Raw genomic sequence first — 12,521 nt, 5'->3', positions numbered from 1 at the left:
AATAATTTCTTTTAATAATTTGAGGGTCGTGCCACATTTGTTTTAGGGTAGGATCATGCCTTTATTTTGCTTCCTAGGACATTATATATATATATATATATTTGTTATAATTAGTGGCCACTTCAAGGAATTTCACCAACATCTCCAATAAAGACATATATATGACCTGTATGTACCCGGCCCTATTCAAATTGACCTACGCCTAAGTTTCACTAGGTAGAAATGAACGTTAGCCAAAGTTCGCTAGGAAATGGTCACGCTGACGAATTTACACTAGAGAAACTTTGCCAGCGTTTGGCTCCCAAGGCTTCACTTTTTGATGAATTAGTGTATTCACCAAAATGAATACACTAATACACGTGGCACGTTTAGTGAATTTGCCCCCATGAATTGTCTGCTGGAGGAATTAACTTCTCCCTCAGACTGGTAGTGGCTGCTTTGCAGAAATCTCTATTATCAGGCAAGTATCTTTGATACACACACTTACGGCCTTTAGATCTCCCACTTATCTGAAGTGCCAAGACAAGTGGAATTTTAATGGACTGCCATAATTTTAATAGGGCAAAGCAGGACAAAATGTGTGTACGGTCGGTCTTATATCACACGCAGGGGATATTAAACCTGCTCACGTCTCGCTAATAAAATGTGTCAACATCTAAAAATTCATATTTTTGCCCATTACCAAAAAGCCTATTAAATGTAATCTGCGCGCTCTCACATAATGAGGTATAAACCACAACCTGTTCGTTACTTTTACAGCATCTTGGATTTGGGAGAGCACATTAATTCACATAATTATGACCATTTCCTCTTGTGAAGCTGATCTGGAAGGTAATACTTTACCCCAGGGCTAATAGGAGTCAAGCCTCAGATTTACTGGTGGACACTAGGGGGTTCAAAGCAACACTTAAAGGTCTAAAACATGATAGGAAAATATCCTTTGAAACTTGGGTAACATGGACCTGATGACAAAGTAGGCTAATTAATGGTGAGGGTCTCTCTTTTCATAATTATACTTTAGTTGCAGAGAATAATATGGAAGCAGGCTGTATGGTTAGCTTTGGGGGTAGGTAGTCCAGTATTATATTGGAGGGCTGGGAGAAGGAATCCTTAGGGGCCACTCTTTTAAACATTATGGGTAGTAGGGATAAATTACTTATACAGGTGCTAAATGGTACCAGCAAAATGTCCAAATGACCATGGATGACTGCACTGGTGCATTTCAGCCATTATGCTAGCAAACCAACACTATAAGGTTGTTGTATAGGGCCATTGTAAAATTAATAAAAAGTATAATGGAAGATTTACTAGGTTGGAACCCAACTGGGCCTCAAGTCCAACAGGAGCTTCTCTGGTGCTCTGGCGAGCCATTCAGAACCTGCATATGCTCAAAGAAGTCTCAAAACAGACTTGACTTGAATCTCCCACAGAAGAGAAAATGCTACATGTGCCATATGCCTACAATATCTATAGATTACACCCATACCCTTTTTCTCCTTATGCTATAATGCAAGTTACAAGGATTCTTAGTGGAACTTGTGCCTGTTTATATCCATATAACAGACAGACCAACCCTTCTTAGATTCACCAACATGGTCCCCTGAATTGATATTCATTGTCCAGATTTCACTTGAGAAGGCTGGAAGAACGCAGATGAGAACTGTGGATACGAGTGTATTTCTGCTGTACAGTACTGGCCTTTAAACTTCCAGAAATGGCAACTGAGAACTATAGATATCAACCGTAGCAGACTTTCTGAATGTGGGTAAAGCAAGGGCATCTGCTACCAAAGGGACAATATCTTAGTTGATCACTTTCTTCACCTATTTATTTCAGAGAAACCACTCAAAGAGGTATCTGTGACTTTCCATCCATAGCTGTACCCTCCAGCTTAAGAACAGAATCCATAACATGGAAGGATCATAGCCAATGAAGATGGAACTTCTAATTCCAGTCTCCCTATCTGATATTAGGAGGTGCCAAGTCTGAAGCATACTGTAGGTACCTTTGACATGTGTAGCTGCCTCTATGAAACACCTCTGCGTATTATAAGATGGCTATATCTCACTTCTACAAGGACATACCATCCCCTATGGGAGACCTCCTAGACCCTATTTGGAGTCAATTGGTAGACTTTGAAAAAAAGTGGGTTTTTTTTTTGGAAAAACGTTGAATCAAATTTGATCGATTGGGCTGTTACTTCGATTCGTACGATTCAAATTCAAATGAAAACGGCCTATTCACCTGAAAAAAAAACTTTTTTTTAATAAATTTCGGTTGTTTTTTTTTTATTCAAGTTTTTTAATTTGAAATTCGACCCTTGATAAATCTGCCCCTTAGCTTCATACTTACATACACACACACACATATATACAGGTATAGGACCTGTTACCCAGAATGGTCGAGACCTGAGGCTTTTCGTACAATGGATCTTTCCATAATTTGGATTTCCATACCTTAAATCTACTAGAAAATCATTTAAATGTTAAATAACCCCAATAGGCTGATTTTGCTTCCAGTAAGGATTATTATATCTTAGTTTGAAACAATTACAAGGCACTGTTTATGTAATACAGCAAAATATAATCATTTTTAAAAATTTAGATAAAATTGAGTGTATGGGAGATGGGCATTCCGTAATTCGGAGCTTTCTGGATAACAGGCTTCCGGATAATGGATCCCATACCTGTATCACTAGGAATACTTCTGCTAAAGCCATCCAGGCAAGTAAAAGGAATGCTCCCACTTCTGCAAATGTCAGAGATGGAATGCTCTGCAAGAAGAAATTATTTAGAACCGCTAGAACAGTAGGTAGAGGCGGAACAGACATCTAACTTTAGGGAAGATGTCATTGATAGGGCACTGTAACCAAATATTTAGTGTAAGTGGGCTCATAATTTTGCAGCTGCACAGGGCCTGACCTGAATATCTGTTTGGGGTAGAATGTTTATATACTATCTTGGATACCAATAGAACTACAGCAGAGTGATTGATTTGCTTTTATATATCAATAGAACATTTATTAGTTGGGTACAAGAAAAGGTGGGCCCAATGCACAAAGCCTTTAAATGAGAAGTAAAGGCTAAAATTAAGTAAGCATTATTAGAAAGGTCTATATAAATACACCAGTAAACCCTCAAAGTAATATTGTTCGGAGTCCTCTGTCAAAATAAACACTGCATTTCTTTCCTTTTATTGTGCTTACATGGACTTCTGTATCAGACTTCCTGTTTTCAGCTTAAACCTCCAGGGCACGGCCTTGAGCATGCTCAGTTTGCTCCTCTCCCCCTCCCTCCTTGCTGTAATTTGAGCCCAGAGCTATGAGCGAGCAGGGAGAGACTCAGGCAGGAAGTGATGTCACACCAAGCCAATATGGCAGCTGCTATCCTAAACAAACAGAAAGAGCTTCTCGAGCTGTTTACTCAAGTATGGTAAAGCATTCTGCAGAATAAATATAGTGTTATAGCTTGCACTATTGTGGCTAATCTATTGGCAATAAACTGCTTCAGTAGCTTTCCTTCTCCTTTAATCCACAGCTACAGAAAACTTCCTTGTGCTACTGCTTCTCGGTGTCATCTTTTCACAAACCACAACTACATTTCCAATGTACGAAGCACAAAGAAATATATTAAGTGAGAAACTTAAAATTCATCAGCTCAAGCTCATTATTGTCACTCATATTGATTAAAACGGTTACAGAATCATTAAGGTAACTCACTCTGGAATATTGCTGCATTTCTCAGAGACACAATGCTGGAATCATTTTCTGATTATCAGCATCCTTTCAGTTCGCTCTAATAAGTATGAAGACCATAAATCATACTACAGATTGTTTAAGTATTTCTTTCCAATACGCGGTGATTGATTAGTGTAGGGTCATCTAACTGACCACAATACACATATACGCCTCCATCTCATCAGCTTGCAGGTAACTGCCTTGGTAAGCATAAAGGATAAGCTTTAATGGCTTTGTTTTTTTTAAAGCCCCTATTTTCTTGAGTCTGAAGCTATATGATAAGTATTCTTGGTACATAATGCAGTCTGTAAACGGCCAAACTCCCAAAATTCTAAGCTATGTTACCTCTGGCAAAAGCTTCTGGTCATTGTGATGCTTGCAGAGTACATTTATGCCCACATGTTTACTAGGACTCCCTTTATAAATTATTAAGTGCCTGTATTGTTTTGCATTAGATTCTATATTGCTTTTTCTAACAACTGATCCATTAGGGCAACGGTCCACAATGAGATTAATGCCTGCTACAAATCTCCTCTTCTGCGGGAGACTGATCTCCTCCAAATGGTTTCCCACCGGCAATTAAGTGAATCGCCGGTGGCAAAACCCATGTGTCACCTCAGTCTTCCAAAGTCGCCTGAAGTTTCCTCATGAGTCAACGTGTGTTTAACCACCAGCGATTCACTTTATAGTCAGTGGGAAACCATTTGGAGGAGATTAGTCGCCTGCAAAAAAGGAGATTTGTAGTAGACAATTAATCTCCTTGTGTACCATTACCCTTAACCTTCATAAATGTCCCTTTTCGCAAGAGTTTTCTGACAAGGTTTGTTTCAGACTAGGCTACCATGCAAATTGTGCTTAAAGGAAAACTATACCCCTCAAACAATGTAGGTTTATATAAAAAATAAATTGCATAAAACAGCTCTATGTAAAACCCTGCTTCATGTAAATAAAGCATTTTCATAGTAATATACTTTTTTAGTAGTATGAGCCATTGGGGAATCATAAATAGAAAACGGCCATTTTAAAAAAGGGCCGCCTCCTGGGATCATAGGATTCATGGTGCACACAAACAGACCAAACACACTGTACTTGTTAGGTCACATGAGCCAATTAACAGACAGAGTTCTGTCTTTTGCTTCCACACGTCTTCCTGTTACAGTTAGAGCTGCAGTATTTCTGGTCAGGTGATCTCTGAGGCAGCACACAAACCATCATGAAATGGTGGCTCAAGACAAGAGATGTAAAAGGACAATATTTACTTAAATATATATTCCAGTTTAATAAGATTCTATAATATGCCACTTAATTTGATATAAACTGTTGCTAAAGTATTCATTTTGGGGGTATAGTTTTTCTTTAAGGCATTATATGTGCTTTATTTGCCAGCAAAAATCTATTACCCATTCACTTCTACCAGCACGATCGCTAATGTAATAGAGAAGATGATAAAAAAACGCAAGTAGAAGGGAGCCACCATGACTTTTTGAAAACTGAATGGGAGGGATCTCATATTGCAATATAAAGGTAGAGAGTAATAAAGGTTATTTTATTCTAAATATAATGAAGAATACAGCACTGGTACCTACGCAGGACAGTCTAAGATGAAACTAACTATGACTGCACCTTTGAGTAAATGCTAAATACAGAAGGTCCATGTTAATTTCTAAGCAAACGCGGTCTAGGTTTAGTGTTAGTTCATCAGTGACAGAAGAGATCTGGTGAAAGGTGAGTGCCAAGGCAGATCACTGAGCATTGCCATCTCTTACCAGTTTCAGGATGCTCCATCTCACCAATGCTACCATCAGGGGTGGTACGCTCGTAATGGTCCTCTGGGAGTGCTAATGGCCCTATTCTTGGCCCGGATGAGGACTTGCTGCTAGGGGTCTCAGACTCCTCCAGCCCACTGTCATAGTAACTGTGCTGAGATGGGTCTTGAATATCAGGTGCCTGATTGGACGTTGAGAACGTCACTCGGCGATGAGGTAACTAGAAGAAAAACAGATAAGAATAAGCATTTTAAAATTGAAAATTGCATGAACTGTTTTCCAGTTTCTCCGAAGCAAATCTGATGGAAAAATACCAAGTATGTCAGTGCTGCAGCCAAGTGTATTTTTACCAGGTCCTTCTTCATTAGGAACTCACCTACCTTAGCAATTAGGGTATTAATATAAGTGAGGCTCATTTAAGTTCTTGGTGGCACTATTCGCCTTTAAAAAAATCCAGTACCGAGTTTCCAACATACAGAATATCTTTTTGTAGAAATACGAGATTAAATTAGTAACGCGCATTCGATACCGAGCCCAGGCGGCTCAGATGATCATTTTAAATGTTAGTCAAAAAGCATGTACAGGCAAATACACTACTAAAATGTCTTAAATAAATGCTAAATCCAAGCCCTGGGTATTGTTCTTCGAAAGAAATGATACTTATATTAAGTAACAGATGTTTATGGATATTTACAGATGCCGGCTAACTGATGCATTCTTCAGTTGGCTGCCTGATGTCTGTAGATGAAAGCTTTTAGGACCCAAGTGAATCTGTGAGCTTTGTTTCTATAAACATCAGTTATCCAATAAAGGTCATCATCCAGGCCCAAGCAATTGTTAGCAGGGGCTGGGAAGATACTGCTGCTTTCCGCAGAACCGGAAGAAAAAAAAAAAATAGAATATATTTTGTGTGCACAATACATATTCATCCAGCGCTAGGTAGACATCTCTGATAAAACACAAGCAGGCACTTCCCTTTTCTCATTCCTAATGAATTTCTAGTTCCTACAGCATCAAGGTGGTCTCTTCCATGACTGATGCAAAGCACCATGGGACGAACATTAAGGGACATATTAAGGGCAAAAAAAATATGCTACACTATGTGATAGATGTACTGGACTGAGGAGCAAAGGGGCATCATTGAAGGCAGATATTTTTGCTGGTATAGAGGCTGTGGGCTGGTAGAGTCCTAAAACATTTACCGCAACAGGTCTAGACATTCTTTGTGGAGCGTTTGTTTTCTTTAAAATACATATCCCATAATGCTTTTAGTCATGCACGTCCATTATAGAATTCACAGGCAATCTGCAGTACTTTTGCTACCCATCGCAGTCTGGGTTCAATACAAATCAAGTCCCTGGCCGTCATGTGACAGTTTGTATTAATTCCATCCTATAGGATCAATAGCTATTTTCTTTTCAATTTGTCATCCTTTTGACAAAAGCAAAACAAAAGGGTAAAAAAAAAAAAATTGGGTACATGTAGACTCATCTGTAATGCGCCGTGTAGTGTGTCGGCACTATCTAAGAATAATCGAGATGAACATACACTCAGAAGTAGAAATGCCTCCTCTACATATGTATTTATATGGTGCAGACTTTATGTTATTTGGTGCACAACCTCCTCTTACTTCTCCAATGGAGCAGTGTTCATGTTCATCACCATCTATAAAGTCTGCTCTATCCTACTGTAAAGTATCTATAATTATGCCAAATGTTTGACAAATGCACTTGACAAATCTGTTTAGCCCTCCCAATAACTCCAGGCATTTACTATGGACAGCTCTTCAAATCTTAAAAATGAATACAGACTATAGTCTATAATCGCTAACCTTAAGCCGCACCCGGGTCATAGACATGCCTGTGCCTTGCCATGTTCTGTAAAGTCCTAGAGGTCCCATATGACATTGAGGACCAAGTGCATGCGCAATACAGTAAAATACATCATTTCTACTATATGGTCGTGGACCACTGCCAAGGGAGTTGAGGCCTTTCAGAATATGCTGTTGCATCTCTGTCAGGACTATACTCCGGGTCCAAACTTTTTTTTTAGGGGTCCAAACTTTTTTTTTAGGGGAGCACCAGCCCAGGGTTTCATGTTATCAGTCATAGTCACTGTTGGATGCCTAAAAAATTGGCAACCCCTCCCACCCTCAATTATTTACTATGTTTTATAACCTAAAGACATACAGGGTTAGGGTTACCTGGGACCTGTTATCAGGAATGCTTGGGACCTAGGGGCACATTTACTTAGCTCTAGTGAAGGAATAGAATAAAAAATACTTTGAATTTTGAAGTATTTTTTTGGCTACTTCGACCTTCGGCTACGACTTTGAATCGAACGATTCGAACGAAAAATCGTTTGACTATTCGACCATTCGATAGTCGAAGTACTGTCTCTTTAAAAAAAACTTTGACCACCTACTTCGCCACCTAAAACTTACCGAGCATCAATGTTAGTCTATGGGGGAAGGTCCCCACAGGCTTTCTAGCCAATTTCTGATAGAAGGAAAATCGTTCGATCGATGGATTAAAATCCTTCGAATCGTTCGATTCGAAGGATTTAATCGTTCGATCGAACAATTATTCCTCCGATCGAACGAATATCGGTAAATCCTTTGACTTCGATATTTGATAAGGATTTAACTTCGACGGTCTAATACCGAAGGTTAATTTAAACCTCGATATTCGACCGTAAGTAAATGTGCCCCCTAGTGTTTTCTGGATCAGGGGCCTTTCTGTAATTTGGATCTCCGTACCTTAAAGTCAGCTAAAAATTATGTAAACATTCAATCAATAATCCCTATTTGCTTCCAATAGGGATTAATTTGATCATACAGGGTATTGAGAAAAAGGAAATCTGTTTTCAAATTTTGAATAATTTGAACAAGATGGAGTCTGTGGAAGATGACCTTCCTGTAATCAGGCTTCCGGATAACGGATTGTGTAAATAGGGGGAAATTTCATAGAAGTCATTTATAGAAAAAAAAATGCATTTTATAGTTCTTCAAAGTAAATACCCCTAATCCAAAAATCCTTAGGTCCCAAGCTTTCCAGATAATAGATGTCATTCCAGTTTATTTATTTTAAAGGTCAAGTACTTACATATGTGTGTACGTGTGTGGAGTACTAATAATCTAGGGTGCTTAGAGAATATTAGAGAATATTTACTTAGTGGTTGGTTATGGGAAAACCACTGCTGGAAATATAGAATTTATAGAATATTTGGTTCAGATTCTGCACGTTGGGAGAGAAAATTTCTTTGCTTAGCGCTATAAACCTCACACAAAGGTGAATCATGGCTGGGCAGACACAAAACAGCATATAAATATCCTTGGTACGGAGTTCCTTCGGTGTAGGGGACATTTTATATGTTAATTAGCAGGGCATAAAAACAAATCAAGCGAAAACATAGCCGTTATGCAAACGAGTAGGGTCTGAGACAAAATAACTACAGGCAACTTCTAATTATTTGAAAATAAATATAATACGCCGAGGTAGCTCTGTTTAACTGCCTGCTTCTTAACCGTTTCTTAACAGGGGAGAAAATTAACCTGGACTGGTAAAACAGACATTACAATTACATTTATTTTATCTTAAAGATGTGGTTCCCCTTTAAGTTGCATAGTAACACAGTAACATAGTAAGTTAGGTTGAAAAAAAAGACACACATCCATCGAGCCTTTTAACTTTTTTTTTTTTAACCTGCCTAACTGCCAGTTGATCCAGAGGAAGGCAAAAACCCCATCTGAAAGTTAACTTATAGTATGTTATAGAATGGCCAAGTCTAAGTCTAACTTTTCAATTAGTCTTCATTATTTCTTTATTTTTACCGGTTTCTTTTTATTATTTTTTTTAAATTATTTGCTTCTTCCTCTGGGCGGTCACCAGATTGTTGACATTGCAAACTGGAGAGCTGCTCAATAAAAAGCTAAATAACTCAAAAACTACAAATAATAAAAATGAAAACCAATTACTAATTGTCTCAGACTGTCACGCTCTACATCATGCTAGCAGTTACTTTAAAGGTGAACAACCCCTTTAAATACAATATCAAGATCCAGCTGTTGTCCAAAGAACTGATTTTCTCTGCATACATGCATTTTGGTGGGGCCATATTGTTCTCCTTGACAAAGACATAATCCAAAAATACCAGAACCAACAATTTTTTGGGATTATGTATACTTGTAAATACCAAAACTGTCTAGAATTAAAACCAAAAAAGCATAGACCATGCAGGAATATACAGTATAGAGGCAAATCAGCTGGTGCACCAATACATTAAGAACAATCAAACTTAAGTACATTGTTCAAAAAGTGAAAGTCAACAAGAGGACTCTCCACAGTAAATATATAACTAACTGATATAATACAATATAAACCAAAGAACGTGCGTGCATTGCCACCTTGCAAATGTCATCTGATTAAAAATGTCATCTTAAAAACCATTTAAAGCGCAGTTCTATAGGGCGCTTGTGTGGAGACTGATGGAAATAAACTGGAAAGTCAAGTCAGACTTTGTTGAAAAAGCAGAATGCGTTATTTCTGACAGAGAGAAGGAATTCAAAAGAATAAAAGAAAGCGGTTTCTATGCGCTGTGTTTCTTCGGGCTTGCACAAAAGAGAGTCCTCTCCGTTCGCACAAGCTAAAGAAAGACAGACATGAAACAAGGTGATCAATAAGAGGGAGAGATCAAGGGTGGAAAAGGCACAGGGAAGGTCTTGCAACAGACGATCAGCTAAAACTTCACACAAACACACCTTTAGATGGGACTGTCAAAATAGCCACAGAAATGCAGGACGATCTAATTTCTGAGACAGACTCCATCTGGAAAGTGTGGCACATGGTGCTTAACCTCCCTCTGACCCAACGTGGGTCATCAAATACTAAACTGGAAGCCCATCTGAAAAGGTCAACTGCATCTGGTCATTAACAGCAGTTAATCTTGCCCTAATTGAGCCATGATGTCCTTCTTGTGTATAAAGGCATTCTTCCCATCTTTCATCCTAACTGGTTTTCAGATTAAGCCCCCCCAGTTTGGAAACCACTGGCCAACATGGCAGCATAACAGTCATTAAAATATGTGGCGAATTATATTATTTGAGCATGACACCCAGGTCCCAACCAAGCAGTACTGGAGCCCAAGGCAATGCTACCCAGCCTTGTACCTTGACTGCCACCAATACACAGGTACATATCATTTTGTACTGGACAGGGAGCTATTTTCTTCATCACTAAAGCACACCACATTTGCAATAATCAATTGCAATGCAATAATGCAATGTAATTCTTTTCCTATTTATTTATATACTTAGTTTCCTCCCCTTATAGACTACTGACATTTTAAGAGACGGACATCATTATGTGAGGGTTTACTCAAAACCCGTGGTGACCTACAGGCATCCAGTCAAAAGGGTTTGGGTTGAAATTTGGCCAACCATTATGGGTTAGAGTTGGGTGTGGGTCAGAATGGGGAAGTCCATTTATCCTCTAATCCCAAAGATTACATGATTCGGAACCAGAGGTGAGCACAGTAGTAATGTACAGAGCAAGAACATTTGGGTACAGGTCCTGTAATAGCAACATTTTGCGGGTTAGAGCCAGTGCAGGTTGATTTTTTTCCTGACCTGCGTATTACTAATGGACATATGCCATTTGCAGAACCATAGAGCGGTACAGTTACGATAATTAAAAGAGAAGTGGCCTGTTGCCGAAAAACCCCATTGTGACACATTCAGCATAATGTCATAAAACTGGTTTGGATAACAAATGGACAGCCACACATGATCAGGTTATTTAAGTTTGACAGCTTGTATAAGCAGCAGTTGCAATCTCTTATTTTAACAAATATATTGCCCCATGATAACTTCAAATAACAGGAAGTCCAAATGGGAACACCGTTAAAGAAACATTGTTAGAGTGGTAGGATTAAGCGAAGGGAAATTACTCTCTCCAGGTCAACAATCCCATATAATGGGTCAGTCATTAGCTGAACTTTCGAACCCCCTCTTTATAATTCGTTCACAAATTCTCACACGTTACAAATAACAGTTTCCAGTGACTGCTCTCCAAAGGCCGAGGTGCAGCCAACTAATAGTGTGAAGCGAGGCACACAAAGATGACCAAGATCATGGATAACCAAAAGGAAATGAATGGCGGCAGTTGTACTTTCAATGTTTTACAAGCAAAAATACATTTTAACTAGTCAGGGAATGTTTTAGCTTTATTATTGCTATTAAAAGGACAACTAAAACCCTACACAAAATGAATGCATATGTTGGATCCTAGTGCTTTGGGTCACTGACAACTGTCTGCGGTGGTTGCTGTTGCTAAGCAGCCCTGTATTACTATAGTTCGAGCTCCCTGATCTCCTTTTTGCTTTAGTTGTTAGCCATACAAGAAGCATCTTGCAAAGTAATGAAGCACCAAACACACACTCTCAAGAAACTGGAACATTATTTTTTTTTGTTGATGTTATTATTTCTTTGCCCATGTTTTCTGGCAGATGTCCTAGGCTTTCCATTTCCAGCTATTTGATCTTCAGATGTGTTTATATCTTAGCTCCTACTGGGAACTACTCTGCACAGAGTAGTAAGTGTCACTTTACACCCTTTGGGCAAAAAGTTTTCATATCCACTGAATTAGCCAATACACTAGTACTTAGGGGTTTCAAGTGCCACTTAGAAAAACAATCTTAAAGGTTCCATCATGGATCAGAGGACCTTTCCAGAAGAGGCCAGTAATTATTGAAAAAATAAAATCAATTATTTTTTTGCTCTTTTAAAATTTTACTCTAGTTACATTGGTTTTTTTTCACTAATTTCAAGGAGTTTTGAGATCTCCAAGAACTGTTTATAACATCATCATGGCGCCCAATCATGAATTGGTTATATAACAAGTAATCAGACTGCGGCAAAGTTTGCAAGCCATAAAAGTAAAGAAGAAGAAGAAGAAAGTGCAAGGAGTACTGAGCTTTGGTTGCTTACAGAATTAATATCAGTCTATAATTATTTCATCTCA

At 38.6% G+C, this 12,521-nt stretch overlaps 1 protein-coding gene across 6 annotated transcripts in view; it reads right to left on the bottom strand.

The window, feature by feature from the left end:
- Positions 1-12,521, bottom strand: part of pcdh1.L (protocadherin 1 L homeolog) — a 140,413-nt gene that overhangs the window by 38,491 nt on the left and 89,401 nt on the right. For 5 of the 6 annotated variants that reach the window (XM_018250560.2, XM_018250564.2, XM_041586139.1 and 2 more), the window contains exon 4: positions 5,503-5,722. The exons of the other annotated variant lie outside the window; for it this stretch is intronic. In XM_018250560.2, the coding sequence (XP_018106049.1) occupies positions 5,503-5,722 (220 nt within the window). The remainder of the gene's footprint in view (positions 1-5,502; positions 5,723-12,521) is intronic. 6 annotated transcript variants of the gene reach the window in all.

This window comes from Xenopus laevis, chromosome 3L (genome assembly GCF_017654675.1).
Source record: "Xenopus laevis strain J_2021 chromosome 3L, Xenopus_laevis_v10.1, whole genome shotgun sequence".
NCBI lineage: Eukaryota > Metazoa > Chordata > Amphibia > Anura > Pipidae > Xenopus > Xenopus laevis.
Note: the sequence above shows the minus strand (reverse complement) of the source record. Positions and strands in the feature narration are given on the sequence as shown.